We start from the raw sequence: 25047 nt of genomic DNA, 5'->3' as shown, positions 1-25047 counted from the left end.
TCATCTGGAAAACAGTCACGTCACAAGAGGGGTCGTCTCTATAGGCCCGCTCTGATGGCTCGTCCAGTTCATCATGGTGCATCAGCTAGTTATGTTTCCTACAGTACTCGTCTGATTCACTCATAATTTAGTGCACTCCCAACTAAGAGTTTGTACCATGCTCCATCAGTTCAGGGTCCGTCAGTACCGAGTTCTTGTAGTGGTTATTCTAGTTCTTGAGGTCAGGTTCAGCCCCGCAACCATCCTTAGATCGAGGTTGCTTTGAGTGAGGGGATTTGGGGCATGTGATGAGGTATTTCCCCCGTCTTACCGGAGGTCCCGTTCACCAGAGAGTTCATGCTACTACTTTCACACCAGTTACTTCACCACCCCCTCAGCCAGTTTGGGTCGCCCTAGAGGGGGAGGTCGATCAAGTAGCGGTCAGTATCGATGATATGCTTTTCCCGCCAGGCCAGAGGTAATTGCTTCCGATGCTGTGATCATATGTATTTTTTTAGTGTGCCACAGGGATGATTTAGTATTATTTGATCCTAGATCCACTTATTCATATGTGTCATCATACTTTGCTCGTTATTTTGATACACCCCGTGATTTTTTAGTTATGTATGTTCATCTATCTACACCGGTAGGTGATTTTATCATATAGGACCGTGTGTATCTATTGTGTGTGGTGACAATTGGGGTATTAGAAACAAAAGTTGATCTTTTACTGCTTAGCATGGTTGATTTTGACGTGAATTTAGGCATGATTTGGTTGTCACCATGCCACGCTATTCTGGATTGTCAGGCAAAGACCGTGATGTTGGCGATGCCGGGGATGCCGAGGTTGGAGTAGAGAGGCTCCCTAGATTATGTTTGCAGTAGAGTGATTTCATATTTGAAGGCTCAACGGATGATTGAGAAGGGATGTCTATCCTATTTAGCCTTTGTGAGGGATGTTGGTGTTGATACTCCTACCATTGAGTCCGTTCCGATAGTGAGACCTTCCGGATGTATTTCGTGCAGACCTATCGGACACGCCACCCGGAAGGGACATCGATTTTTGTATTGATCTGGTGCCAAGCGCCTAGCCTATATATATTCCACCATATCGCATAGCACCAGCGAAATTGAAAGAGTTGAAGGAACAACTTCAGAAGTTGCTTGATAAGGGTTTCGTCAGGCCTAGTGTGTTGCCTTGGGGTGAGCCGCTTCTTTTTGTAAAGAAGAAGAATGGTACTATGTGTATGTGCATTGATTACAAGCAATAGTACAAAGTTACAATTGAGAACAAGTATACACTACCACACATTGATGACTTATTTGACTAGCTTCAAGGTGCTAGAGTGTTTTCGAAGATTGATTTGAGGCCAAGGTATCATCAATTGAAGATTCAGGATTTTGATATCTTGAAGACGACATTCAGGACCCGCTATGGTCACTATGAGTTTTTTATGATGTCTTTTGGGCTGACGAATGCCCCTGCAGCCTTTATGCACTTAATGAACAGTGTATTCCAACTGTATCTTGATTCATTCATCATTATGTTCATTGATGACATATTGGTTTACTCATGCAACTAGGATGATCATGAGCAGAATCTGAGGATTGTACTCCAGACCTATAAGGAGAAGAAGCCATATGCTAAATTCTCCAAGTTGATTCTTGGGCAGGCCCACAGTTCGCGATATTCAATTCATCCAGGTGCCACTAAGATGTATCAGGATTTTAGGAAGGACTACTGGTGGAGAAAAATGAATAAGGATATAGTAGAGTATGTGGCTCGGTGCTTGAACTATCAGCAGGTGAGGTACGAGCATCAGAGGCCGAGTGGTTTGCTTTAGAGACTTAAGATTCCTGAGTGGAAGTGGGAGCGAGTTATCAAAGACTTCCTTGTTGGGATCCCACGTACTTTGAAGAAATTAGACCCAGTGTGGGTTATTGTGTATAGGCTGACCAAGTCTGCCCACTTCATTTCGATTGTGACTACCTATTCTTTAGAGCCGCTGGCTCAGATCTATATTTGCGAGATTGTTCATCTTCATGGCGTGCCGGTGTCCATTATTTCTGATCCAGGCATGTAGTTTACATCATAGTTTTGGAGAGCAGTGCAGCGAGAGTTGGGAACACGGGTTGAGTTAAGTACATCATTCCACCCCTAGATGGATGGACAGTCCGAGCGCACCATTCTGTCATGGAGGATATGCTACACGCCTGTGTTTTGGATTTTGGGGGTTCATGGGATCAGTTCTTACCGCTTGTAGAGTTTGCCTACAACAACAGCTACCAATCGAGTATTCAGATGGCTCCTTATGAGGACTTATATGTGAGGCGGTGTCATTCTCTAATTGATTGGTTCGAGCCGAGAGAGACTAGGTTGTTGGGTACGGATTTGGTTCGGGATGCCTTGGAGAAAGTCAAGTTGATTCAGGATCGGCTTCATACAACAAAATCTAGATAGAAGAGTTACACTAATCGAAAGGTTTGTGATGTTGCAGATATGATGGAAAGGTGTTGCTCAGAGTTTCACCCATGAAGGGTGTGATGAGGTTCGGGAGGATGGGCAAGTTGAGCCCTCGGTATATTGGCCCTTTTGAGGTGCTTGAGAGAATTGGAGAGGTGGCCTACAAGACTGTATTGCCACCTAGTCTATTGGGTATTCATCTAGTGTTTCATGTTTCTATGATTCGGAAGTACATGGTGTTCCATCACATGTTTTGGATTTCAGCTAGGAGGACGAGCAGGAGATGCAGAGCAGCTACCCATACCTATTTGATGCTCCAGGTATGATTCTAGACCCGCTCGACGACGAACGATTGTTTAAGAAGGGGAGAATATAACGACCCGGCCGGCCGTTTTGCGTATTATAGCCCTGTTCCCGTGTTTATTGCTTATACTATGTTCACTTATGGTTATGTGATTTGTCGGGGTGCTTGTTTTTGTCCTGGGGATATTTCGAAGTGAATTGGGACACTTAGGCCCAAGGTTGGAAGATTAAGTTGAAAGAGTTCACCAGATGTTGACTTATGTGTAGACGACCCCGAAATGGAGTTTTGATGCTTCCGATAGTTTTGTATGGTGATTTTGGACTTACGCATATCCAGATTTGGATTTGGAGGGTCGTAGGTTGATTTGGTGCATTTTGGCGAACATTGGAAAGTTAAAGGTTTGGAAGGTTGAGAGGTTTGACCGAGAGTAGATTTGTAGATATCGGGGTCAAATTTTTGTTCCGGAAGTTGGAATAGGTCCGTTGTGTCATTTATGACTTGTGTACAAAATTTGAGGTCAATCGGAGTTAGTTTGAATACTCATTGATTCTTATACCTAATTTTCATGAATCTAAGTTAGATGTTACACCTCGTGTTTTCGTACGTAAGAGTACATCATAAGTCAATTAATGTAAGCTCAGAAAGGGAATCATCTTTTAAAAGCTTACAAAGTTAGTTCATCATGTTAATGGTGGAGGTTACAAATATTTAAGATCATTAGTACCAAGTAGCAAGAGGGTTTGAAGGCTTAGAAGCTAAACGAATTGAAGAAAATAAGTTTCGTCGAAAGTCGACAAGTTGGAATGTTTTACCATGTACTTTTGGGGTGATACTAGGGTTATTAACATTATAAGGAGATTATATTATGAGTTATTTTAGTCGTACGATAGTTGGTGTTATGTTTTGAATTCAAGCGAGTCGTGGAACAAAAGTTGGAAAAAGGTCATCACAAGTTCCATTCATAAATATGCTGAACATTAGGTCAAATGTAACTGAGTTTTTCTCCTAATATACTTGGAATTAGGGGATGATCTACCTATCAAATTAAAGATCTATGAGTCTAGTTTCTAATGCAATAAACCGTTTGTTGATAAGATATTGGAGTAGAGAGATATTTGCATTTTCGCGAGACAGCGCAGACTGGTAGGTGACAAGTAGGTGCATCACCTACTTGCCAAAAGGAGAGGTCTCAATTAAACCTCCTAAAGTCGGCCAAGAGGGGAAATTTAAAGGATTATAAACTCAATTATTTCACCCATCTTCCAGACTTTGAAAACCTAATTGAACCCCTGCAACTCCTCCCCAAAAATCCCACACAAACCCTAGGGTATTCCGGGTGTTACGACGCGATTCTAGTGCTGAAAAGTCCGGACAGCATGCTAGTTTCTCTTTCTCCTTCTTGTATCCGTGTTGATGAACTTATTTTTGATGAAAAAGGACCAGGTTTCGTGGGTGATACTCAGTACAAGGTATGTTTATGCTTCTCCTTCCATTATTTATGCGTTTGCGAGTTGTAACTCGATCGTAAAGAATAGACCTAGCTAGTTTCGGAAGAATGGTATGTTGTTTGATCTTGTGCAATNGTGCTTCGAATCATTGCTATTTGACTCGGACCTGTTCTAAAAAAGTCGAGGTATTTCGAATTGTTTGTTGACACGGACAAAGTCAGGGAAAACCTCTGAAATTATTTCAATATTGAACCTTGGACATATAAGAGTTCCGAATCGAATCTCTTTAGAAAGAGATCTTTTGTCTCATGGTAGCCTGCTCCAGTCCCCTTACGAAACTTTCGTTATTGGGTTAGCCATACACTTCACATGTTTCTAGCGATTCACATGGCATCATCAAATGATACTAAGAAATTAGACCCAGTGTGGGTTATTGTGTATAGGCTGACCAAGTCTGCCCACTTCATTTCGATTGTGACTACCTATTCTTTAGAGCCGCTGGCTCAGATCTATATTTGCGAGATTGTTCATCTTCATGGCGTGCCGGTGTCCATTATTTCTGATCCAGGCATGTAGTTTACATCATAGTTTTGGAGAGCAGTGCAGCGAGAGTTGGGAACACGGGTTGAGTTAAGTACATCATTCCACCCCTAGATGGATGGACAGTCCGAGCGCACCATTCTGTCATGGAGGATATGCTACACGCCTGTGTTTTGGATTTTGGGGGTTCATGGGATCAGTTCTTACCGCTTATAGAGTTTGCCTACAACAACAGCTACCAATCGAGTATTCAGATGGCTCCTTATGAGGACTTATATGTGAGGCGGTGTCATTCTCTAATTGATTGGTTCGAGCCGAGAGAGACTAGGTTGTTGGGTACGGATTTGGTTCGGGATGCCTTGGAGAAAGTCAAGTTGATTCAGGATCGGCTTCATACAACAAAATCTAGATAGAAGAGTTACACTAATCGAAAGGTTTGTGATGTTGCAGATATGATGGAAAGGTGTTGCTCAGAGTTTCACCCATGAAGGGTGTGATGAGGTTCGGGAGGATGGGCAAGTTGAGCCCTCGGTATATTGGCCCTTTTGAGGTGCTTGAGAGAATTGGAGAGGTGGCCTACAAGACTGTATTGCCACCTAGTCTATTGGGTATTCATCTAGTGTTTCATGTTTCTATGATTCGGAAGTACATGGTGTTCCATCACATGTTTTGGATTTCAGCTAGGAGGACGAGCAGGAGATGCAGAGCAGCTACCCATACCTATTTGATGCTCCAGGTATGATTCTAGACCCGCTCGACGACGAACGATTGTTTAAGAAGGGGAGAATATAACGACCCGGCCGGCCGTTTTGCNCCAGAGGCACTCAGATGTTACAGGTTGTATCTCCTCTATCTCTCTTTACATTACTGTTCTTATTTATGCTTTCCTGCCTTACATACTCGGTACTTTATTTGTACTGACGTCCCTTTTGCCTGGGGACGCTGCATTTCATGCCCGCAGGTCCCGATAGACAGGTTGACATTCCTCCAAGTAGGCTATCAGTTCAGCGGAAGGCGTTGGTGCACTCCACTTGCTTCGGAGTTGCCTATTTGGTCAGTATGCTTTGGATATGTATTGATTGGTATGGCGGGGCCCTGTCCCGACCTTTATGATATTAGGTACTCTTAGAGGCTTGTAGACAGATGTCTAGCTCATTTACCATGATAGTATGATAAGAAAGATATGTTATGTTGGTACTCGGTTGAGTAAGGCACCGGGTGCTCGTCGCGGCCCATCCAGTTTGGGTCATGACATTAGAATTGGGGATTTTTGGACTATGTTATTGGAGAGTGAAATTTGAGGATTTGCAGGTCGATTTGTGGTTGGAATTTGATGATTTTGGTATGGTTGGACTCGTAACTGAATGAGTGTTCGGAATTTGTAAATTCTGTCGGGTTTCGAGGTGCGGGCCAGTGTTGACTTTTTGAGTTAACTTTTTGATTTGAGTTAAAGCTCTTAACTTTGTCTTTTGGGATCACTTCCTATGGTTTTTATTGATAGTACTACCTTATTATGACTAGATTCGAGCATCCAGAGGTTGATAGGTGTGGGAAGGGCTTGTTAGCGGAGTGATTCAGTTTGCTTGAGGTAAGTATCTTATCTAAACTTGGTCGAGGCACTAGTTGCCTGAATTATTCATGATGGCTACATGCTATAGGTACGCGCATGTGTGGGGTTTGAACCTATGTGCTAACACCGGGGTATTTATCCATACTCGGGTTATGCTTAGGCTATGATATGCCTAGAATCGACAGTTAAGCTTTAAGCTATGATGTTTCTCATATTTGTAACATTGTTGGAACTATTTGAGCCATGTTTGAGGCTACATAGATGTTAAATCCTTGAATGAACTTGATAAATGCTATTTCAGTGATAAAATTAACGATCTGAGATATGATAGCACACTTTGCACATGCCTACACTTTAGCATGTCATTTATACTAGTTCAGGAGCATGAGATTTGTAATTCATCCATCACATACATGTATTCTTATTTATTTGCTCTTGTGTGATATGATTGGATTAGATGCAGGTGACTACGCTGGGTGGATTGTGTTGTTATGCCTATGACCATGCCGGGTGGATTGTGTTGTATTGCTTGTGACTACTCCAGATGGATTATGTTGTTATAAATGTGACCATGCCGGGTGGATTGTACTGTTATGCCTGTGACCACGTCGGGCGGATTATGATATTGAGTCTGTGACCACGCCGGGCTGGTAGCACGTTTAATTGGTTGTGCTTGCATGTGAATATGGATCCATCCCCTAGGGTCACCCTCTCATATTTCTCTCTTGATGGTGTACACAAAAATATTGAGGAAAGCTGATCAATGGTTTGGTGCGGAGACGGAAAGGTTGAGCAAATCTGGCCAGTGTTTGTTTAGATTTTGCATTTCATCTTTACTTGCAATTTCCATGGTTAATTACCTGATTTTAGTTGCATATCATCTCTATATGTTGAACATTGACTGAGCAGAGTATTTGAGTAACTATACACACACAAACTTCTTCCTGTGCTTTATGACTTGATTTTATTATTGTTCTGTACTTGTTAAAATGATGAAACTGTATAAGTTATAGCTAGTATCATTTATAGTTCTTGCTTCTTTTACCTCGCCGAGGTTAGTTACGATACTTATTGAGTACATTGGGTCAGTTGTACTCATACTACACTCTGCACTTAATTGTGCAGATCTAGGCGTGGGGACCAGTTATAAGCAGTAGATTTGCTTGTTGGACTGAGCATTGAGAGGCGAGGTAGAGCTGCATCCTTGGCTGCAACTTGACTTGTCTTTTCTTATGTAATGTTGTGTTAGTTGAAACAGTATCATTATTTAGTTTTCATACTTGTATTCCATTGTATGGCTCATGACTCTGTATTCACTAGTTTCTGGGGGATTTACCTTGTATTAGCAGCATTTTTGTTATGTCGAACTTCAAAATTATGCTATTTCTATAAATTATATTGTTCTGGTTCTTTATTGTTATGTTTTTGGCTTTCCTAGCCGATGTGTTAGGCACGATCATGACTGGTTGGGATTTGGGTCGTGACAGTACAACACAGCCTAGGCAGAAGAGTTACGATGATCGAAAGGTTTGTGTCGTTGCATACATTATAGGTGAGAAGGTGTTGCTCCGAGTTTTTCCCGTGAAGGGTGTGATGAGGTTCGGGAAGAAGGGAAAGTTGAGCCCTCGGTATATTGGCCCCTTTGAGGTGCTTGAGAAGCTGGGGGGGTGGCCTACAGACTTGCATTGCCACCTAGTCTATCAGGTGTTCACCCAGTGTTTCATGTTTCTATGCTCCGGAAGTATTATGGTGATCCATCACATGTTTTGGACTTCAGCACGGTTCAATTAGATGGAGATTTGACTTATGATGTGGAGCCAATGGCTATTTCGAGCCGGCAAGTTCGAAAGATGAGGTCAAAGAATATAGCATCAATGAAAGTGCAATGGAGAGGTCATCCAGTCAAGGAGGTTACATGGGAGACCGAGCAGGAGATGCGGAGCAGATATCCACACCTATTTGAGACCCAAGGTATGACTCTAGACCCATTCGAGGACGAACGTTTGTTTAAGAGGAGGAGAATGTAACGATCCGGCCGGTCATTTTGTGTATTGTAGCCTCGTTCCCCTATTTATCGCTTCTTCTCTGTTCATTTATGGTTATGTGACTTGTTGGGGCAGTCGGTTTGGTTTCGGAGATGTTTCAGAGAGAATTGGGACACTTAGTCCCAAGGTTGGAAGCTTAAGTTGAAAGAGTTAACCGAACCTTGACTTTTGTGTAGACAACTCCGGAATAGAGTTTTGATGGTTCCAATAGCTTTGTATTGGGATTTTGGACTTAGGCGTATGCCCGGATATTCATTTGGAGGTCTGTAGGTAGGTTTGAGGCTTTTTGGTGGAAGTTGGAAGTTGAAGGTTTGGAAGATTGAGCGAACACATGGCCAAAACTCAGCCTATATAAATAGAATACTCGGTGGATGATAATGAATTGGATTTGCACTGAGAAGTCCGTATGGCGCGGTTGAAGGCAACTGAACGAAAGGAAAGAGTTTGACCTAGGGTTGACTTTGTTAATACTGGTTTTGAATTCTGGTTTCAGATGTTGGAACAGGTCCGTTGTGCCATTTTAGACTAGTGTGCAAAATTTGAGGTCAATCTGAGTTGATTTGATAAGGTTCAACATCAGTTTTAGAAGATGGAAGTTCATTAGTTCATTAGGCTTGAATTAGGATGCGGTTTGTGGTTTTGATGTTGTATGATATGATTTGAAGCTTCGAATAACTTCGTATCGAGTTTTAGGACTTGTTGGTATGTTTTGATGGGGTCCCGGGGGCCTCGATTGAGGTTCGGATGGTTGGCGGACCACTTTGGTACTTTAAAGAAATGCTGATGGATTCAAGTCTGGTGCAACCGCACCTGCGAGGATTTGGCCGCATGTGCGGAGCAGCAGGATCTCCCTCTTATGCGCAGATGCGAGATGGATCGATGTTGGGAAGATGTGCTGGTGCGAAGGGAATTCCACATGCGAGCCTGCAGGTGCGGGAAAGGTAGTGCAGAAGCGAAGAAGGCTGGACTAGGCATGGGTCGCAGATGCGGAGGGTGTCCGTAGAAGCGGACACACATATGCGTTATGTTCCGCAGTTGTGGAAGGTCGAAGGTTGTTGGGGGATCGCAGAAGCATCATATTTTTTGTCGCACTTGCAGGATTGCTGATGCGGTTGAGTGACCACAGGTGCTAGAATCGTTGGGCAATGTATTAAAACGAGGGCTCGAGCCATTTTTTCATTTTGGACTTGTGGAGCTCGGCTAAGGGCATTTTTGAGAGGGCTTTGCTACATTGAAGAGGTAAGTGAAGATTCATCACTTATATTGATAAATATTGATTAACCATTGATTATTACACCTAGTTTATGTGTATTGGAGGTGAAAATAGGGAATTCTAGGCGATGTTGTTGGAGAGTAAAATTTGGTGATTTGGGGGTCAATTTATGGATGGAATTAGATGAATTTAGTATGGTTGAATTCGTAATTGATGGGTGTTCAGAATTTGTGAATTTTTCCGGGTTGCGGGGTGCGAGTCCAGGGTTGACTTTCCGATTTTCTATTAAAGACTTTAGCTTTATTATTTTAGATTGTTTCCTATAGGTATTATCATTGGTATTAAGTTGTTTGTTATTAGATTCAAATCGCTTGGAGGCCGATTCGCGAGACAAGGTCTTGTTAGAGTATTGAGCTGCGCACTTTGAGGTAAGTAATATTTATAAACTTGAAATTGAGGGCGTTTATCCCTGGGAAAAATGTTATTGTGATGTGTTGGGGTGACGCACATGCTAGGTGACGGACGTGTAGGAGTGCACCAGGATAATCATGTTCCGGGTTGACTATTGGACTATATTGCTATCATGTCTTATTTTATCCGTACCTTTCCCTACTTGTTAGATTAATTGAGCCATGTTTCATGTTAGAAATCATATTAAGGATATGTGGTTATTTGATTTAGACCTGATGAGGTCATTTTTGTTATTTCGGGTTATCTGATTTAACTGTATTTTACACTTAGTCATAATTCTTCATTAGCTTATCATATCTCAGTCTCTGTTCATCATTCACTATTACATCACATGTTATCATTGCCGTTCCATATGTAGAGTTTTTGGGTTGAGTGATACGAGATTGTGAGCCCTTGAGACTTGAGATATGATGACTAAGGTGGGCCTTAGAGCAGTGTTGAGAGTACTATTGTGGATCGGGTTGCACGTCGCAGCAGGCCATGTTGTCTTTACTATAATTATTATTATTATTATTATTATTATTATTATTATTATTATTATTATTATTATTATTATTATTATTATTATTATGTGGATCGGGCTATACGCCGCAGCATTCCTTATTGGCTTTTGATTAGCGCTTGGGCAGGATTCGCCCCTCCGGAGTCTGACATACCAGTAGTGAGCGCAGATACAATGATATATACACGTGCTTTAGTGAGGGACATTGATGCCAGACACCCGTATATTGTTGAGCAATTGTGTGTGTGATGAGGTAGTCATTTGAGAGAGATAGCTCGGGTATGTTGGGAGCGAGAGTATCTGGGGATACCACCGTGAGATCATTCATTTGACATGTATACCTGACATGTAGGCATAGAGATGCAGTATTCCTTATGCTAGTTGTAAATGACATGTTCTTATCAGTGTTGTGCTCTAATTGTCATACTTGAAAGCATGTCTAAATTCTTGTAATATGAACAAGCAGATCTTGATAATTACTTTGAGTTACTTATTGTCATTGTCATCATTATATCGGTGTTGTCGTTTATATTGGTTTTGACTCTCTTTTTCTGAGCTCGTTACTGTTTTCAGTCCTAGGTTAGTTCTGTTACTTATTGAGTACATGGGGTCGGTTATACTCATACTACACTCAGCACTTCGTGTGCAGATCCAGGTACTTCCTTGAAACTCAAACTGATAAAGCTCCAAAATCAGCAACCATCGTGCCTGGAAATACCTGGATCTGCACACAAAGTGCAGAGTGTAGTATGAGTACAACCGACCAATGTACTCACTAAGTAACAAAACCAACCTTTGGACTGAAAGCAGTGACGAGCTCAACCAATACAGTCCAAATACAAAGTCTTTTAAACATTACTGGTAAGACAGGAAATATGACAATAATATATCAGAGAAACATAGAATCTATTGGTACAGAGTACAGAAATGTAGATATGCTTTCAGGTTAACAATTAAGCTCATTACAGATATATGTGAAGTATGAATGATATGGGAATGTTACATCTCTATATCTACATGTCAATGTGCAAGTCACATGTGATGCAACATAATAAAGACCTCACATACTCACATTTTCAGAGTACTCAACCTGACTATCTAAATTCTCACTCACCACACTCAGTCATTCAGCATTGCACGGTACCTACACTCACTGCTGGTATGTCAGACTTCGGAGGGGCGAATCCTGCCCAAGCGCTAATAAAACCTGTTGCGACGCATAGCCCGATCCCATCATGAATAAATAATACCTGTTGCGGCTTGCATCCCGATCCCATCATGAGAGAATAATACCTGCTGCGGCGTGCAGCCCGATCCCATCATGAGTCAATAGTACCCGCTATGGTGTGCAGCCCGATCCCATCAATATAACTCGCTAATAGGACCTCGGCCTCACTCAGCCATCAATCTCTCCAGTCTCTCGGGCTCACAACACTCATGCCAAGCAGCCCAAAATAGTGATACATGATGTGACAATAAATGATAACAGCGACTGAGATATGATATGCAATTATGAATGTGACTGAGTACATAACTGCAAATTAAGCAAATAACTCAACAGCAAAAGAACGACCGTTGTGGGTCCTAATAGTACTAGCACATAGCCTAACATGATTTCTAATATGAATCATAGCTCAAATTCTCTAACGCATGGAGTACAGTAATAATATATAGATAAGATGACTACACAGCTCCACGGAATCAACTGAGTCACAATTTCTACGGTGTACCCCCACACGCCCATCACCTAGTATGTGCGTCACCTCAACATCGATCATACAACACGTAATTCAGGGATTCATATCCTCAGAACCAAGTTTAGAAGTGTTACTTACCTCAAACATTGCAAATCTCTACTCCAATAAGACCTTGCCTCACGGATCGGCCTCCGAACACCTCAAATCAAGCCACAAACAACTCGATACAATCAACACAAGCTATAGGAATCAATTCCATATGACAATGCTAAGTTCTTAATCAAAAGACAAAAAGTTAACTCAAAAAGCCAACCCCGGGACCATGTCTCGGAATCTGACAAAAGTTACAAAATTCCAAAACCCATTCAATCATGAGTCCAACCATACCACAATTATCAAATTCCGATACCAAATCATCACTCAAATCTCCAAATTTTACTCCCCAATCCCTAGTCCGAAATTCCAAAAATTTCTTCTTTAAAACACATAAAGTAGGTGTTAAATTCAATGTGTATTCAATATTAATGAATAAAAATGACTAGGAGTGTGTTACCTCAAGAAATCACGCGAAACCCCTCTCAAAAATTTCCATAATCCGAGCTCCCAAAGTCCAAACATGGGTAAAAATCTCGAAACCCTTCAATTAAATACACTGCCTAGGCATTTCTGCACCTGCAAAGCCTGGGCTCGCACCTGCGTTCCCGCTTTTGAGGAGAAAAACCACGCTTCTGCAAAGCCCACTAAACACCCGACCTCGCGCACATGTGGGACTGCATCTGCAAACAACCCTCGCTTCTGCAACTCCACTGCCTCCATCCTACTTCCTCTTCTGCGATCGATCATGTGCAGATGTGCATCCGCATCTGCAGAAATCCTTTCGCACCTGCGACCCCGAGTAGCCTTCTTCCTCTTCGCAGCTGCACAATCCCAATCGCAGGTGTGTTACTGAAACGTTTTGAGCAATACATTAAGTGTGGTATGTGAGGTCTTTTAGGGACATATTATATACCAAATTGAAGGTCTTGGAATTTAGTTTCCAACGCTCTTAATCGTTTGTTCATACGATGTCCGAATAAAAAGATATAAGCGTCGGAAGATAGTCCAATGCTAGGGTGCCAAGCTAGCACCTCTTTGACTTTTCAAAAGTTGATACATAGGTCTTAAGTCGTCTCTCTCTTCATTTTTACATAGAACACGACTAGAGAACACCCATAAAACCTATCCTTGAGCTCTCTAATAGGGTTTCAAAGAAGATTAACATCCCGAGTACGAAAGAGAAGCGATAACATTAGAACGATCCCTACGACGTAAGTATCATTATACCGCCTCTCTTTTTCTTTGTAGTTTTAGTTTTGGAAGGTATTTCATAGTTAAGAAAACATCTAATTTCTGTATTTAAGTTTTTAAATATCAAGCGAGTACGAAATTGAGAAGCGATAATATTAGAACGATCCCGACGACGTAAGTATCATTATACCGCCTCTCTTTTTCTTTGTAGTTTTAGTTTTGGAAGGTACTTCATAGTTAAAAAAACGTCTAATTTCTATATTTAAGTGTTTAAATATCAAGGAAGGTTGATAAATTGGTTTGCTAATAGTTAGAACTCACGGAACGGTGATCGGAAGCCGTGAGTTCGATTTATTCCACTTTTAGTGGACTATTTTGTAGTCCACTCGTGTTGGCCTATTGTGTTGCTGATTTATGGAATTTGGAAGAACAAAAATAGCATGGAGAAACGCCACACGTGGTAGGGTAGTAGGTTGGTCGCTCGTCGTTGCAGTTTCAGGCTAATTGATAACTTGTTGATTGGGTGTGTTATGGTATATATGGGGTTTTTGTTGTATTGAAGGTCCGGAATTGTAATTAGGTTGGTTTTGAGTTGCAGATTGTATTGTGTTTGTATCTCGCCTATTGTAGGCTTGAGGGAGCAGTAAAATTAGGAGAAATGCTGCCCGTTTTATTTTAGAATCGGGTTATCATTTGAGATACGTGATATACTAGTGCCATCTAAGTTATACATGTATTTCTTTGTTATAGGGTTGGCGCGCTAGTTATCATGAGCTTGTTGTTGATGTTGTTCTTATTGTATTGCTATGGTTGTTGTTGTTGGTATCTGGTATTGGATGAGGACCTTGTTACAGGGGAGATGCTGCCCAAATTTACATAAACGAGCTACTAGTTTAAGTTGCAGACTTAGCCTTTACTCAGCACTGATTTTGGATCTCCTTATGCTATGGTAGATTGAGTTGAGTTGTTTGAATAATTTCTTGGAAGGTATTAAGGACTCAACGGAGTTAAGGTATGTTAAGGCTATCCCTTCTTTCCTTTTGGCATGATCAATATGATACCACGAAATGAGGAAACACGCAACTTTCACAAGTGACTCTATTCTTAGAAGTAATAGGGTTGTCTATGTTCTTGATTCCCCATATGTTCTACTACCATATTGTCTATTCATGGGTCTCATTACATTCCGTGAGATCTTATTGACTTACTTCATTATGCATTGCATTCATTTATACATGTATATTGACCCATGACCAGATGACGTTATATACGCGTATAGTATATGTATATGGGGTATGGGCAAAGGTTATGGCGTTATATACGCACCACCACCTGATCAGCTGGTATACGTTGATGATTTTGCCCATAGAGGCCGAGATGATATGATGGGATGTCCTCAGAGGCTTGATGATGTTATATACACATATACCTATGCATGATGTGACATTTATATGCATATGCAGGACATTATAAATGTCATGATTCACAGAGCTATTCGACTTACAGGTTGAGTTCTTTGCTCCATGTTTTCTTCATGTCTTTTATATACTACTTTCATGCCTTACATACTCGGTACTTTATTTGTACTGACGTCCCTTTTGCCTGGGGACGCTGCTTTTCATGCCCGCAGTTCCCGATAGACAGGTTAACAGTCATCCTAGTAGGATATCAGCTCAGTGAAAGGTGTTGGTGCGCTCCACTTGCTCCGGAGTTTCCTATTTGGACATGTATTGGTATGGCGGGGCCCTGCCCCGACCATTATGACGTTTATGTACTCTTAGAGGCTTGTAGACAGATGTCATGTATATGGATACTTGTATGGTCGTGGCGGCCAATGTTTTGAGTGTAGAAATGATCATGTCGGCCTTATAGGCCCGTATGTCACATGTATAAGTTTCTATATCATGTTGGGTTGTCCTATGTCTAGTATTCCCTTATGTTTTGTTCTGGTTATCTCATGGCGGCCCTTTTGGCCCATTTACCCATGATATGATAAGAAAGATACGTTATGTTGGTACTCGGTTGACTAAGGTATCGAGTGCCCGTTGCAGCTCTCCGATTTGGGTCATGACATAAGTGGTATCAGAGCAGTTTTGTCCTAGGGAGTCTACAAGCCTTGTCTAGTAGAGTCCTGTTTATGTGTGTGTTGTGCACCACACTTATAAGCAGGAGGCTACAGGGCATTTAGGACTGTCACTCTTTCTTCTTACTCTAGATCGTGTGCTAGAGCTCAATTGTAAGATTTCAAACTCCTAAATTGTATTTTATTTGTAATACAACGATTACTACATCCACAACGACAGTTGGTAAGAGATTGAATATGGATGTGGAAGAGTTTATCAGAGGAACTCAATTTTGCATCGTGCTTATGATGATTAAATGTAAGGTCTTCAGTAGATTTTGTGTGTACTAAGACGTGTAAGCTTCTTGATAAGGAGCCCAAAGGCATATACACCCATATTGTTTAAAAAGCAACGAGAGAATCAGAAGGTAGATACAAACAAGTAAAAGAAGCAAAGTGGAGAAGGATACGAGGTACCCAGTTAGTGAAGATTATCACTATTTACAATTCAGGTAGAGAAATATAAGTATTCTGAGTTACCTTCAACAGTAACAGAGGTATGTACAATTAGCCACACCCATCTTAGTTATGCCCTATAGGAGCTAACGGATATTGTTTAAGAGACGGATGGGATATCCGAATCGAGCTGGGGTTAGAGTAACCCAAAATGGTGGATGGGTTGTTATCATTAGCTGACATTTTCGAAGGATATTGCAAACGTGGTAATAGTTCTACTTGTGAGACAATCCAATGGTGCGCTCTAGAATAAAACATTTAGATATGAATACTAGAATGTCCAGAAAAATTTAAAAGATTAGCACTGGAATCCTAGAGGGGATATATATTTACCTTTTTGTGGCTCCCGTTCCCAGTAAAGAGGGAATGCCAGGCGACCCAAAGAGCTAGTGGATAGAACAAGGGGAGCTAAAAGCAAAAGAATATTTTCTTGAAGTATTCGAAATAAGGTAATAGACGAAAATATTAGCAGGAGAATAAGAAGAGAGTAAATGAAGCATTATAAGTAAGATGTGATAAATGGATGACAGCGGTAAATCAAAATATGACAGGATTACAGAGTCTATAGTCAAGTGAAGGGAAAGACTAGAGGAGACATGTCTTGAAACAATAAAAGAATATATGCCATAAAGTCATATCCTCATTTCGAGAAATGAGTTGGTGACTCCAATGTGATTACCAGAAGGAAAAGTTAGACCCCTGGAGTAATAGAAATCAGTATGGGCTAGTGAGTAAGATAAACTGAACATGAATTAGGGACCGAAGGATTTTATAAAAGTCGGCATCGTGAGAATTTCAGAGATAGCGTTCCGGCAATGATAGAATGGACAACAAAAGAATAACCTTTAAAGCTCATTTAGGAAGATGCTTCCCTAAAGCAAGCACTATGAGCAGAGTTAAGCTTAAGGGACTGGTTAAGCTTAAGGGACTAAGTGTGCCAGTTACACTATGTGTCATTCAGTTATCCATGGTACCGAAGGGTTACCGTAAGGTGAGTAAGGGTCATTGATGATGTGAAAAGAGGCCAAAGATGAAGAGGTAAAACATCTATAAGTAGATTGTCATAGCACTAAATCATAGTACTCCCCTAAATGGGAGAGATGGTGTGCCGTGGTATTAATTCGGAGTTAAGTGGTTCAGATAACTATGGAATGGTAAAGGAAGAATGTGGTAAAAAGGTGAAAGGAATGAGGTTGCATTTATTCAGATCCTACAGATGTGTCGCGACTCTAGAACATTATGCAAGCACGACACCAGGGAGAGGCAGTATTGTGTTGTTTTTAGCAGATACCGTGGTCAGAAGTAAATGTTGTGAGCATCTGAGTTATGTGGTATATCATGTGGTTACATCTTGGGTTATAGTTATGGCTTGATACGGCTTGTTCAGACTTATTCAGCGTGTAGATGCGAGATTCGGGTCTTGTAAGGAGTTCCGAATGTTGTAAATTGGGTTCTAAGGTTTATGGGCTAAGCTTGAATTAAGGCTCATCAGTTATGTTGTATCTTCAGGCTTATATGGATTGGGGTGGCGTGGGATCACCCCCGAGTATTGCATGGTAAGGTTACACGGCGATTTGATGGATTTGGAACGACTCTTAGCACGTTAGAAGACGAATGTATGTTTAAGTGAGGGAGAATGTAACGACCAAGCCGGTCGTTTTGAGCATATGCATCCCCTTCAGCTATTTGAAGTCTTAAGCAGCATCGTATGATGAATTTCATGATTGAAGCTTTAAAGTTGGAAGAGTTGACCAAGTTTGACTTTTTAGTATTTGAGCTTGGATTAGAGTACCGATGGTTCTGTTAGGTCCGTATGGTGATTTTGGAATCGGGCGTATGCCCGGATTTGCATTTGGATAATTCTAGAAGATTTCGGCGCTAATTGGCGAAAGTTGGAAATTTGAAGGTTTGGAAAGATCATAAGTTTAAACGGGAGTTGACTTTGAGGATATTAGATTTGTATTTTGGTTCCGGGAATTTGAATATTTTCGTTATGTCATTTGGGACTTGTGTGCAAAATTTGAGCTCATTCCGGGTTGATTTGATATGTTTCGGCACGAGATTTGGAAGTTGAAAGATTCAAAGTTAATTAAGTTTGATTCAAGGAGCGATTCGTCATTTCAATGTTGTTATGTGTTATTTGAGGCCTCGAGTAGGTCCTTGTTATGTTTTGGGACTAGTTGGTATATTAACGGGGTCCCGAGTAGCTCGGACGGGGTTCGGATCGTTTGAATCATTCTTGGTTAAGTCTGAGGGCAGGTCTGTTCCTATGCGACTGCATCTGTGGAGGGCTGATTGCAAATGCGAGCCCGCAAATGCGGCCCTTTGGTCGCAGAAGCGAAAGCAGGCTGGATGTGGGGAGCCACATAAGCGGAAGGATGGGAGCATCAGCGCGTCCGCAGAAGCAGAATTGTGAGCCGCAGAAGTGACGTGTGGCGCAGAAGCGTGCATGGTTGTTGCAACTGCGTGTGCGCAGAAGCGCGGAGAATTCCACAGGTGCAATGGGCTGCTGTTTAGTGATTTCTTGCAGGTGCGAGGCTTTTACTGCAGAAGCGGAGGTTGCAGGTGTGACTACTTGTTCGCATTTGCGAACAGTGCTGGCATAAGTAGTAGAGGAGTTTCAATCCTAGTACAAATCTAAATAAGGTAAAAATCTTCCTCTTCTACTAAATCATGGTACGCATCTGATATCTGGCGAGATTTGCGCCGTAATATCCGATTGAGGACGGATATTTCAGCCCCTCGTTTGTCCTTTCTAATTGTCTTTCCTTTAGCCTCAATTCTTCATTTTGCTCGAGCTCGATTCCTTTCATGTTCGGCCATGTCCGAATCTCGGTGTGTCATTCGTCCCCAGGCTCTGATATGGGGGAACCCTCTGTTTGTACCCGATCCTGCAATGAACCACGTCGTCCCCTGTTTCTTCATCGAAAAATTGAGGATAACTTTATCCCCGATTTTACCCATACACAGGTAGTCCCCTTATTTTTCGGAGAGTAGATTTATGGAAACAACGAGAAGTGATTAATTAACCCCGGTTCTTTCCTCTGTATGCTACAAGCGAGTTGACAAGTCGCTGAAACGTCCCATCAGTCGCGTCGTTCTGACTTTGGATACGTAGCCGCTAGTTGACCATCCTCGGTAGGCACCGAATGCGAAACATCACGCATTCATTATCTCCATCCTATAAAAGCTCCAGTTTCTTGTTTTCACTTTTTGACTTTTCGATTTCGAATCTTCTTGAGTTACCCTCGAATTTTCTATTTGTTCATCAACCTCTCAAATCTTCACAAATTATTCTTCACATCTTCATCTTTAATCTTCAAATCTTCATCTTTTATCTTCAAATATTCGTCCCAGATCATCATATCAACATTCAAAACTTCATGCCAATCTTCAAACCTTCATATTCTCAGGTCAAGATGGCAAAAACCTCAAAATCGGTGCCTCAAAACAATGCCCCTTCAACATCCACCTCAGTCGCAAACACCGAGGCGACCCTTTTGGTAGCAACCTCGGAACCTCTTCTTAAAGAGTTTATCCCCGGAAGCAGCTCCATAGATAACGACTTTGAGGTCGAAAAAGCCTCCAAACAAGGAGATCGAGGTGAGGAGGCGTGGAGATATATCTTCTCCATCACCAAGGAAATGCTCCAAGCGGTCCGGAAGATTGCAAATGGGAAGGCAAAGACGTAGCCATTCCCACTTCCCGGTCGTAATGAGGACGTCACGACGCGCGTGGAGGGATACTTGAGCGTTTATACGTATCCTGTTTCTTCATCGAAAAATCAGGGATAACTTTATCCTTGATTTTACCGGTACACATGGAGAGTTACATGTAGATAATTTTAAGTGACATGTGACCTGATAGTGTACGAGTTTATCGATTATAAAACCTGATCCTCCAAAAAGTTTAAGCCAATCAGTGGTGGAGCTAAACGAGTAAAACTGAGTACAAAACGAACAACTATTGTCTGTTGAATTTATCTCTTAAGATTTTACCAGTGTTACCTCAACCTCAACTTTAGTTCTAAGAGAAAAATACATCGTTTTATTAAAAATCCGACAAAATTTAATCGGTAAGACACAAATCTTTCGGTTCTCACGACTTTGATGTATGTAGTATACTGAAAATGTTGATAGTATTATTTAGATCCTTGGGATGTTTGAAGTATTTGCAAGTTCAACAATGCAACAACTACAATTTTTGTAGTGTCAATGCATGTGTTTTAGGCGACAACGACAATTTTTTAGAAAAATAGCAGGATTGTTGGACCCAAAAAAATTACCAGGATTTGGATATATTCAATTAATCAATTCCGCAGCCAAGAATTGAATTAAGGCTATGACTACAAGAAGAAATCTGCCGGTGATCAATAATGCAGCCCTTAACACAATTGGGGGCCGTGCTTTCTCAAACTTGGGGTTGTGATCAGATGCGTATTCGAGATTTTAATTTGATGGGCACGAACTTTAGGTTTTTACAATTGAACCCATTTATACCTTTCAAATCATGGGTTCAAAATCTAATACTTCCACCATTTCACTTTATGTGGCAACATTTATTTCTTAGTCCATCCAAAAAGAAAGATAACTTTCTAAATTTGGCAATATTTAACTGTTAATTTCTCATTATACCTTTAATGAGATGATTTATAGTAATATGAATATATTATAAGTTTCAAAACTCTTTCTTTTTTTCTTAAATTTCGTATTTTTTGCAAACTTTGCCACATATACGGATAGCGTTTTGCATGTTAAAATTCTAATAGTTTTTCATATGTTTATCTATATTTTGGGACGAAACCACTTGGGTTCGGATGAACATAGTGCTGTACATCCGCCACTGGCCATGACCGACACTCGGATAACATAGTTCCCATCAGGTAATTAAACCCATATTTCACGATATCTAGCAATAACTCATAGCACATCTAACACCTATAGACTTATAACAAGCACCAAATGTTCCTCAACACATGATCCATAGCTCAATAACATAAATATACGTCCCGGCAAGAGACTACATCAGAATTTCAAGAATTAAAAAAAATTGTTACAGTGAAAGAATGAAAGAAGGATAACACAGAATACAAAATAATAATCAGTTAGAGTACATCAGGATAAAACGACAAACTAGAAAACAATAAAACAATGAAAGAAGGATATTCCGTTGTACAAGAGCCCCGTCTGACAATTAAGTTATTAGAATTAGTTAATTAACCGGTTATAATATAAGCACACATTTTAATGCACTTATATATGTAGGTAATCATGGACTACAGCAACTGAAACACTATTCTGCTTGTGAAGAACCATGGGAAGAAGGAGGAACTGGAGGAGGATGAGCAACGCTCTTTCGCCGACCGGCAAAGTTCTTCTCTTCGACAGTCCTTTGGCTGAAAGCTCTACCTTCAGTGCCAGGGTTGGGGGTAGGAGTTTGAACAGGATTGTAAAAGCATGGTAACAAAAGATGTTTGTTTAATCTTGTCCATCTAACTCTTTCTTCTTCCTTTAGAATCCTAGCTGTGGCTTCATATGGTATGCTGCTCAATAGAACTATAATTATGGTTGCTATAACGATATTGCTATGTTGAGATCTCATGTTAATGATTATACAAAATTACTACTATTGATGATTGAATGCTTAAAATGGGGTCTATTTATATGCGTGAAACATTGAATACTTTTGATCTCGTGTTAATAAGGAAGAGCACTTTTTCCTTATTATTGACTGTTGACCAGAAGGGTTTATTAAAAATATATTGGAAATTGAATAAGTCATATCCTATCAACAAGAGAAATGAATTTTAGTACTGATCACCCCCAATGACATGCATTACGTAATAAATTTCAGATTTTAAAATATTTGGATACAAGTAAGTGGAAACCCGCGCATGCATTTCAATATTATCTTGTTTCGAATGTACAATTTATGAATTTAATATGATTCATCATGAATTTTCTTATTGTCACCGGGGTTATTACTTAAACCTCCCTCACTTATCTAGGTGTATTAATCAAAATTTGTAATGTAGTTCTCACTACCTTGATGTAATGTATTGGAATTGCTGACTAGTATTATTCGGACCCTAGGCATGTTTGAACTTGCTGCGACTGAGAGTTCGACAATACAAAATTTTAGTATTTACGCATGTGTTTTTACGCAACAAATTAAAGACTAGACAATTAAGAAAAATAGCAGGATTTGAATTCTCAATTATTCAATTCCGCAGCCAAGAATTAAGACCATGACTGGAAGAGGAAGTCCGCAGGCGGTGGAGGTTTAAAAACTTCATTCCCAAAATTCATATAATGACATCTCTCGCTTTTAATAACGCAGCCATTAACACAAAAATTTTTGAAGTCTTCAAAATTGTACCATGTTCCCATTCATTCAGTCAAACGCAGTGCAGATGCACCTCTACTCCATTTAAACAATATACGTAAATGTAATTTAACATTTATATATAAAGAATATATTTTAATACTAATTAGCTTTTACCTATTGTCACAAATGAATATAACATATGTCAACTATCCAATAATCCTCAATGCTCTGCTTAATATGAACCATCTGTCCATAGATAATTTAAAGACTCCCGCAGTAACAAATGTCCAATGAAAACAGTGCCTGACTTAATGGAAACGTGCTCCCAGATTTTAGTTCGTTAAACGCGTGTATGTTCATAATCTTTAATACTGACAGGCCTTAAACATCAATAGGATGCAACATTAATATATTCTTCGTGATAACTTTACCGCGAAAAAGGTAATTTGCCCCAACTCTCCGTTATTTTATTTTTTTTTCCCTATTTTTCCATTTTGCATCCTATCATGACAATCCTAACAAATTCTGGTTTCCAAAATCATATCTTTTCCTAACCGTTGAAAAATAAAAGAAAAAGATTAGAGAAAATTAACCAAAAGCAGACACAGTCAATACAGTGAAGCTAACGGCGAGGCATAAAATAAAGTCTTACCTGCAGCCTCGTTGCAATAAAATTATTTACTTCAATTATAAAGGTCACCACTTTTTCTAACTTATCACTCTTTTCTGAAACTGGAGGTTCAAGTATCTGAACCCAAAAGAGCATCATCCAAATAGGTTAGTTACATAGATGGAAGACAGTGAAAAATGTGAAACATCTAGGTATCAAAACGGTACCGCCTTATGTTGGAGTTATTGAAAGGAGTCCAGATTAAGGCCCACTTTCACTAATTGGGCCCATTATATTTATTTGTATATGGGCTGAAAGCCCAGATTCTTCTTCAGTCTATTCTTTCACTTTTATAGTTTTAGTCTTCTATTCTTGTAATAGAGAGAAAGACTCATCTGATAATATCAATAAAGGTTTCTCTATTCTCTCAATCTCTTGTCGAACCCTAGAAGAACTTCATACATTTTGCTTCAATTTTTCGCAATCAACATGGTATCAGAGCGAGGGATAACATAGAGTGGGATTTGCTCTATCCTCCTATGTTAACCCCATCCAATTTCACCCGAATTGTAATCTTCCGGCACAGTTCGTCAGTTCCGAAAAAAATTCTGATTTATTGGGCGTATTTTCTGCGCAATCTCGTTAAGGATAATCATTTCATGTTTCTTCCGGTGATTGTCTGTGAAATTTGGCGCTTTTACAAGTTTCTCATGGACCTAGGGTTTTTTTTCTGTTGGTGAAGCTGGGTTTTCTGTTGGAGAAGCCGGTATTTTACTTCACGGATCTTTTCTTTTGAAAGCCGTACCTCTCCGGTTGCGACGAGGATCGGTACAATTATTTTCTGCTTCCTTTATGCATAGTGCCTTTCTACTGATTGTGATAAGTTTGATTTACTGTTGTTGTTTCTTTCGTTAAATCATGACTTTTACATCTACTACTCCGTCTTCAACTAATGGTGACAACTTAAACCAAACTGCTGCAAGTACACATCTTCCTTTTCATCCTGATGACTACACACACCCTTGCCATCCTTTATATGTCCATCCATCAGATTTGTTGGGATCTTCTCTAGTTACTGATCGTTTTGATGGGTCATCCTATGGAAGTTGGCGTAGATCCATATTGGTTGCTTTATCTGTTAGGAACAAACTTGATTTCATCCATGGCACTTATGAAAAGCCACCTGAGGGTTCTCCTTTACTTCGTCAATGGCAACGATGCAATGATCTGGTTGTTGCATGGCTTGCTAATTCTGTCACTAGAGAGATTCACCAGACTGTTGTCTATTCCGAGTTTGCAAAAGATATCTGGAGGGAATTAGAAGCTAGATATGGGCAAGCTGATGGGGCTAGGGTCTTTGAGTTAAAAAAGGAGTTGGCACATGTTTCACAAGGTGCACTAGATATAGCCTCTTACTTCAACAAGATTAAGCACCTCTAGGATGAGTTGGCTTCAATCAATGTGAACTCCCCAAATAGATGTACTTGTGGTGGGAATGCTAAGTCTGAAGAAGAACAACGAGTGTATCAGTTTCTTATGGGTCTCAATGAAGTCTATGTCCAAGTCAGGAGTAATATTCTCATGATAAAGCCCCTTCCCTCCATGGATACTGTTTACAGTATTCTCCTCGGTGATGAGAAACAAAGACAAGTGTCTGCAACTTCTCAATTCTCTTCAGACTCTGCTTCCTTCCAAGCTGGGGTTTCCAAACAGTCATACCCTGCCAAGGTAGTTTTTGATTCTCATAAATCTGTTGTCACCTGCAAATATTGCAAGAAAACTGGACATAGCATTGAGAAGTGTTTCAAGCTTTATGGCTTTCCACAAAATTTCAAGTTCACCAAGGGTGGTGGTCCTCGCAAGGCTGCAGCTAATGTAGCAGCTGATTCTTCTGGTTCACAATCATTGTCTTCTGGGTTAGACAGCTCTCCTGCTCAGGTTATTCCTTCTGAACATACTTCTGGGATTCCTGGGATCACTCAGCACCAGTATGTTCAACTGATGCAGCTTCT

The 25047-nt window shown here is 40.5% G+C and overlaps 1 protein-coding gene across 1 annotated transcript; it reads left to right on the top strand.

The window, feature by feature from the left end:
* Window positions 23954-24475, top strand: LOC109236554. The gene has a single exon (XM_019402752.1). It carries the CDS (start codon window positions 23954-23956, stop codon window positions 24473-24475), a length of 522 nt encoding a protein of 173 aa, XP_019258297.1.

This window comes from Nicotiana attenuata, chromosome 1 (genome assembly GCF_001879085.1).
Source record: "Nicotiana attenuata strain UT chromosome 1, NIATTr2, whole genome shotgun sequence".
Lineage (NCBI taxonomy): Eukaryota > Viridiplantae > Streptophyta > Magnoliopsida > Solanales > Solanaceae > Nicotiana > Nicotiana attenuata.
The sequence above is the reverse complement of the archived record's forward strand: the minus strand, read 5'-3'. Positions and strand labels throughout refer to the sequence as shown.